The sequence below is a fragment of the Gigantopelta aegis genome, chromosome 9 (genome assembly GCF_016097555.1).
Source record: "Gigantopelta aegis isolate Gae_Host chromosome 9, Gae_host_genome, whole genome shotgun sequence".
In the NCBI taxonomy this organism is placed as follows: domain Eukaryota; kingdom Metazoa; phylum Mollusca; class Gastropoda; order Neomphalida; family Peltospiridae; genus Gigantopelta; species Gigantopelta aegis.
The window spans coordinates 42,306,851-42,314,842 of NC_054707.1; the positions used below are offsets into that span (position 1 = coordinate 42,306,851).

Genomic DNA, 7,992 nt, shown 5'->3' on the forward strand with positions numbered 1-7,992 from the left:
TAAACATTTCATATCATCAAATTCAGTTACATTTTTGTTTTTACTCCAAAGATGTATACTGAATATATTTACTAAACTAAACTAAATTTAATGTCAATGTGTGTGTGTGTGTGTGTGTGTGTGTGTGTGTGTGTGTGTGTGTGTGTGTGTGTGTGAATGTGATCGTGCGTGTGTGTTTAATAGGTATACACCAATGAAGCGTGGATAATGTAATTTATAACTTCTAAAGATACTATGCCAATTATAATAAACATAATATTTGCCTTGATTGATTTGTTTTTGAAATGATATTGGCCAATTCGTGTACACCTTTGGAATATTATAACAGTATATAATTACATACAATATTTTTTAAAGTGTTAAACGAAGCAACTAGCGAGTTATTCGTTATATAAAATGTGCAAACCAATATAACTATCAAAAGAAATTTTTTATATTGCGTGCCTTATTATTATTCAAAATCACAGACAGCAACAAAATATATAGTTCCTGTCATCCCCGTAAAATAGGGATGCGTTCAGCGACAATAAACAGCACCAACGTTCAAGAACTATTTGTCTGGTTACCCATAAACATGTTTTGCCCTGGAAACAGGCCTCACAACCATTCCAATGAGAAAAGCCAAACAACAAAACTCGGGGACTATCCTGAGGTTGCTGCCCTTGTAAGATGTTTTAAAACTAAAATTACACATTAAATACATCTTCTTGTTAAAGGGACACACCCTAGTTTTTAAACATTAAGACATAGTTTTGACTATTATAGCTGTTTTTGATAACTGAAATCATACTTTACTTAGATTTTATTGTCTAGATTATCAATTTCCGTACATTCAAAGTGTTTTTGGTCATCCTGGTATTTTTGATATCACAAAATGCACTTCTCATATTTTTAAAAACGCACGTGCCCCTGAGAAGTAACAGTTATGGAGTCGAGTTTTAGTCTATTTTTAGAGGGCATTTCACCATTTCAAAGTCACAGACTCATGTTTCACTCAATTGTAACTTTATCCAAATGTACAGGTTTGTAGATTAACTAAACTTTAGTGTTAGTTTTCACGCGTTGAAACTAGGGTATGTCCCTTTAAGAATATGAGTGGGCAAGGTTAGTCATTAGCGGCGATCTCTCAGTCGCAAACGTGTTATAATAGCAATAAATTCATACACGTGGCAACTCCCGGGCATTTTTGTTTTCACAAAATCATTGCAATTGTTCAAAATATAGTGATTATAACATAAACTGAATACACCCTTAGCTTTTGTGGATGATCGTAGAAAGCAAACTAGGTTGTTGTTTTTTAATAATAAATCAGCGTATTATTGAATGTAATAGTAAAATGAAGAAGGAAAGATGATGCCATGGAGAGAATCAGATCCACATAACCATCTGCAGCAAGAGGACACATAGTCCAACAGCGAACCCAAGTCCAGACACAGAATCAGCACCTGCAACTGTAAAGAAATGAATTCCGCTAAATAGAGAATAATACGTGAGTGGCCGTTAGATACCATTGATCTCACGAGTTGTTTTCAAATGTATCTAACAAGCGAAAGCGATTTTGATACGTTTTTAAACAACGAGTTATGAGATAAATGATATCTAACGGACACGATTTATATATATTTCTTACATATCCTCAAAAAACCAGGTTTTAAGCATCTTTTAATATCTTTTTCGACTAAAAGTTATTTACAGCCGTACGTGTGTCAACAACCCATGTGTTATAAAAAATAACGCATGATGTTCCCTCCAACGGATATGTAAGAAACACACTTCTTTGTTAAAGGGACATTCCAGAGTTTGCTGCAATTTTTAAGATGTTATCGACAAACAGAGACTTTTTAACGATCGTAATTACATATCAAATACATGTATATTTTTTCTACATAAAATATTAGTGTTTCTTATCGTTCGAATATTTGTACTAGGTTAAATTCCATTTTATTTCCTAAAATATAATTGTTTTCGTATGTACGAAATTATTTGAAGACAAATCAGGAATGTCCCTTTAATTATATCAATGTTAATAGAAACGAATGCAATTAAATTAACTACACAAATGTTCACACACTACTGCAGGTATAATAGAAACATTAAATAAAACCAATGACAGTCCCTTATAACCCCATCCATGGGGTAACAAGGGACAGTCATTAAGAACAATTAACTAAATTACTTTGAGTTTAGATTTTAGAACATGGCATGAACCATTGCGAAGGCTGACAAAGTAGTCACAATATGGCACAGGTCTTCCCCCACAACAGTTAGATTATAAAATTATAAACAAAGTATCAACATCGTACCCTTATTACCCCGTCTTAAATTAATTAATGATTATAAAATTGATTTATGCCTTGAAGTACCAGGTACCAGTATAATTTTAATATTTCGGCGTCTAACTTAGACACGTTGTTTTTCGTTTCTCTGCCACGCGCCATTTTCGATTTCCCTTAGGTCTTATTTACAATCCTGGTCACATCCACCGAATGTCAACTTGACGACGTTTACATGCACGACGTGCAGGTAGAAAATTTAGACTATGTCGTTCTGAAGTTGCATCCAATTACATGTTATACTTTTTAGCAGTGTTGTCTGACATATAGCATGACACACGCGTATATAGTCTAGTGTATCGATACATGTCGTGTGTATCGCAATAGACATTATTTATTATCTGAATCCTGATATATCGATAATCGGGCTATAACCGTACCGTGCATCACTGGTTGTGACATAAGGAATAGCATATTTTGTTATTTAAAACACAATCTGGTAATAGCAGACACACACACACACATACACACACACACACACACACACACACTCTCTCTCTCTCTCTCACACACACGCACACACACACACACACACACACTCGCACACATAAAGTATAAAACGCACACACACATATATTGTTAATGCTTGGTCAGGTTTGTGCGTGAAATTTGAGAAAACGCACACACATATATTGTTAATGCTTGGTCAGGTTTGTGCGTGAAATTTGAGAAAACGCACACACACATATATTGTTAATGCTTGGTCAGGTTTGTGCGTGAAATTTGAGAAAGTAATTGGCTACCAACTCATTCTATTATGCGATTTGTTTCTTATCTGAGAATTTCCAGAGAAGACATACATGACACTACTTACCACAATACTTATTAATCCGCGGTTGCGCAAAGATTTTGATTACATTAGCGCGTGCAGTTTTCCCATCACATCCTGCCGTACTATTTGTCTTAAGGTCCTCCAGACATTTCTTAGCAGCTTTGGCAGCCCTATGCAATAATCAAAGCGTAAAGTAATGTAAAAATAAACAGAGATACACACACACACACACACACACACACACACACACACACACACACACAGAGAGAGAGAGAGAGAGAGAGAGAGAGAGAGAGAGAGAGAGAGAGAGAGAGAGAGAGAGAGAGAGAGAGAGAGAGAGAGAGAGAGAGAGAGCGTTAGTTGCTAATACAAACATTCTTAAAATTTTCTTAAAGTCATGTAACACCCTGGGGGGTTTCCTAGGTAGATTACGTTCAAGAGGGCATAAAATAATACACTACCGGTATTTATACAACTTACTTTATTTTGTTTAACTACACCACTAGAGCACATTGTTTTATTAGATATCAAACATTTGGTAATTCTGACATCGTCTTAGAGGAAACATGATACATTTTTCCATTAATAACACATTTCCCTTTTATATATATATATATATATATATATATATATATATATATATATATATATGTATATTTATATATATAGTTATATATACAATGTACACACTCATGCATCTATCTATATGTCTGTCTATCTATCTATCTATCTATCTATCTATCTATCTATCTATCTGTCTGTCTATTTGTCTCTATGTGTATGTGTGTGTGTGTGTGTGTGTGTATGTGTGTGTGTGTATACATATTTTGTACAAAACAAAATAGTGGTCGATATTTTCTGTGGCCGTTATAGCAGGCTCAACCATATATATTGATCCCAAAATAGTGGATAGTTGATCGTGTTCAACTGTTGGCTATTACAGTAAAATACAGAAGGAAATGCATTGGACAGGTTTTTTGGTGACCGTTTTATGCAGGTAACTGCTGTATACAGGTGTCCTTTAGACCAGTCTCGATTGTGTGTATATGTATGTATATATATATGTGTGTGTGCGTGCGTGCGTGCGTGCGTGTGTGTGAATATAATAGTAACTATACAATATATACATGGCCCCCCAAGATGTGCTTATGGTTTGTGTGCTAGTCCTTTGCTATGATGCATTACTTAAACTGTCATTTTCATGAATGCTCTACTAAAAAGGTACAATGCTTACGTGCACTCTTTGGCCTTTGTACCTAGGTCGGCTTTAGAATAAACTATTTCACATTTGCAGGTATCGGTCTTAGCTGAAAAAGGAAACAAACAAAAATTAATAATAAAATACAACAACAATTGTTATACTCAAATATATTGGATAAACCCAAAAATAGTAAACGTTCGAGTTTTAAATTGATAAATAGTATGAAAATAACACTATTAAACTTTTTTTTGGACAAGTTACCCGTTACAAAATGTCTCTTATTAATCGAAGACTAAGTATTACTTAATAAATTCTGGAGATTTTTCATTATTTTGATTTTCGTACTGTGGCCTTGAACCACCACACTGAGTGGTTAAATGGATTGTCCTGGGTTTGGATTTACAGACATTTGAAAGAGGTTTCTGACAAACAGAGCCTTTTTGACGACTAAAATTACGTACTAAATACATGTTCTTGTTTAGAATTATACCAGTAGCTGTACATCCAATGTATTTGTGGTCGAATGCTAATGTTTTCAGCAGTCATTGTTAAATTTTCTTCGTAAAACAATGTATATATATTTATTTTTTTCATACGTACGAAATTATTACAAGGTAAACTCCTGTTTGAGCTACTATAAACAAAAACCTTTTTAAAAATACAGACTGATATTCTAAACATGAAAATATATTTAATATGTAATTTTAGTCATCAAAACGGATATATTAGTTAAAATCATGTTACAATGGCAACAAACCCAGGACAGTCCCTTTATACTCATTCTTGGTAGGAGACGGTACCAGACTAAGGACAAACCCAGGACAGTCCCTTTATACTCATTCTTGGTAGGAGACGGTACCAGACTAAGGACAAACCCAGGACAGTCCCTTTATACTCATTCTTGGTAGGAGACGGTACCAGACTAAGGTCAAATAAAGGGATAGACATACGAAGAAAATATTGGCCTGCTGGGTGTATACTACCAAATCAAATCCCATAGACGACAATAGTAACATATGTGGCTACAACTTCTACCTGCAGCGTATCAATCGACATAAACACCACGGATATAAATACTACCACCCTTCACCCTTAAAGTGAATCAGAAACAATCGGAAGTCAAGCTGCTCATTTCAGGGATAACGGGTAGCGTCTCCGCACAAAATCTGAGTACTTTTGTGTTTTACAGGTACCCCATACATGTTTTTACAACCAACCAACACACTTACATTTATCACCAATCAAAGGACTTATGGTGTTAACTTCTCTATCAAACTTTGACCCAGCCGGAAGTTATTTAGTTTAGTACTACGTATAGTTTTTTTTTTTTTTTCAACAGCATGCCCAAAGATATATGCCCTGCTAATAGAAAAATATAGTCCATGAGCCAGAGGGGGGACGAATGCTCATAGTGATGTTTTAAAGGCCTACATCCCTACAGATGGAAAATGTATGATAGGACTGTAGGATTCCCAGCTTTTTTGTGTTTAACTGCCAGTTTTGATACCCTACGCCCATTTTCACTGTAGTTATATTTGATTTACAGAACTATACAAAAATCAATTTATCACGACATATTGCTTCAGGTTTTGTTAACAATAATAAAACAGCACGGGTTGAATGGAGAGTTTGAAATAGTGTGTGGGAAACGAGGACACCTGAGATGTATTTTAGAGCATTATGGAATAAAAAATATAACAAAATCACGAGTTAGATAACAGATGAGATCGTCGTACATACATCAGTTTCAAAATGACGTGCGAACTTTTTTTGTAGTTTTAGTAAGTGAATTTCTATTTCTCCAGCTGGGTCTAACAAAAGGATGGCTATTTCGAGTCTTAAGTCCAATGGCTTATTCACTACATTATCGCAGTTGGGTAGATTTTGTAAGCTTCTCTATGAATTACAAAATGCGCCAGGATCTCAATGGTAACGTACTGCACGAGCTAAGTTTATCCATTTGTTTGCGGGCATGGTCTCCAATGTCATCAGGACCTTTGTGACCACCACATCCCTTGTTTTTCTTGCTTGCCACACAGCTTATTTCGGTTTGCAAGGCACTGAAAAATTGGCATAAACAGCGATAGGTATCATCGTAGACAACATACACACAACATACATTAATACATTTTATTTTTGCCAAAAAATATACATTTTGTAGGCATACATACATATTTATATATAAAATAATATAATGTGCACACTGCGGGGAATGGTATGTAGCACCGGGTTACAACCGATAAAATTCTATAGCAAATGGGTAATGCATGCATAGCAATAATATACAATAATAACATATTTCATGTATCAATGTTGTCTGTTCTATGCGTGGTAGCAGTTTTCAAATACTTACACAATTTAATTAGCTGTTTCGAATTGTCGCTGGACAGTAGTTGCGTTAATTTAAATGTTGATGGTTTATTGTAATAAAAAAAGTTTAATATATTTATCTCTTATGTTACTGAAGAAAGGACACACTAGAACAAAATGATATTCGTCTTCTACAACATTCATATTACATAGACGACAAATTCTATTATTCCTGTCAATATTGTGGTATCTGCCCATTTCTATAAAGAGATTATGGGAAGATAATCTGTATTTACTTAAAATATAGGTTGTAAGCAATAATTATTAACAACGAATTTGTATAACATAAGAAAGAAAAGAACAAATGTTTAACGACACCCCAGCACGAAACATACATCGGCTGTTGGATGAAAGCTATGGTAAATGCAAACATGAAGCTATGAACAACATCAATATACACATTCAAGAGGTAAAGCAAGACACAATGTGAAGAACTGTGCAATCTACTTCAAATTCAGAAAGACGCATTAATTCTGAATGAAAAAACAACTAACGTGTTCTGAATCATATCATTGCACGAGGCGAAGTCCAAATGAATGTTTCGCTTGCTCGTATAAATCAATATCAGTTTTGTTTGTCTTTAAGAGGACTGCCACTCTCCAGAACGATTCATCGTTCCAACGTTTCTTCTAACTTTAGTATATTTTAAAAAATACACCATTATGATACTACAAGATACACTACCGGATAGATACAGCATACGTACGTGCACATTTTCGCCATGTCTGCCTTTGCACGCGTTACTTGGCAGGTGCAAGTATCAGATAAAGCTGCAACAAGAAAACAAAAGAAAACACAGGGTAAACCTATCGTGAGTCGCACAGTCTTGGTATTTTAGATCACAGTTAATGTCCGTTTATTATCTTTGAAATGAAATCTTACTATAAAATAGCTGTTAGTCCTTTTTTAAAAAGTAAAATAAGCACGCTCTGAACTTGAGCCAGACAAGCCTGTTTTCACAGATCTTGTTCACCTTAAAGGGACATTCCTGAGTTTGCTGCATTGTAAGATGTTTCCGACTAATAAAATATGTCTACGATTAAACTTACATATTAAATATATTTTCTTGTTTAGAATATCAGTGTCTGTATATTCAATGTGTTTCTGGTTGTATTAATATTTGAAAAAACCCAAACTGGATTTTGTTTTCAAATAATTTCGTACGTACGAAAAAATTATATTTTAGCAAATAAAGTGAAATTTAACCTAGTACAAATATTAGAACGATCAGAAACACGATTAATATACAGCCACTAATATTTTATGCAGAAAAATATAGTTGATACGTAATTACAATCGTTAAAAAGTCTCTGTTA

At 34.4% G+C, this 7,992-nt stretch overlaps 1 protein-coding gene across 1 annotated transcript in view; it reads right to left on the bottom strand.

Annotated features, from left to right (window-relative positions):
- Nucleotides 1-1,100: 1,100 nt before the first annotated feature.
- LOC121381018 overlaps nt 1,101-7,992 on the bottom strand; it is a 19,148-nt gene continuing 12,256 nt past the window's right edge. The window contains exons 6-10 of the mRNA XM_041510095.1: nt 7,383-7,446; nt 6,245-6,366; nt 4,340-4,412; nt 3,148-3,275; nt 1,101-1,451 (exon numbers count right to left, since the gene is read on the bottom strand). Of these exons, the coding sequence (XP_041366029.1) occupies nt 1,369-1,451; nt 3,148-3,275; nt 4,340-4,412; nt 6,245-6,366; nt 7,383-7,446 (470 nt within the window). The 3' untranslated portion in view covers nt 1,101-1,368. The remainder of the gene's footprint in view (nt 1,452-3,147; nt 3,276-4,339; nt 4,413-6,244; nt 6,367-7,382; nt 7,447-7,992) is intronic.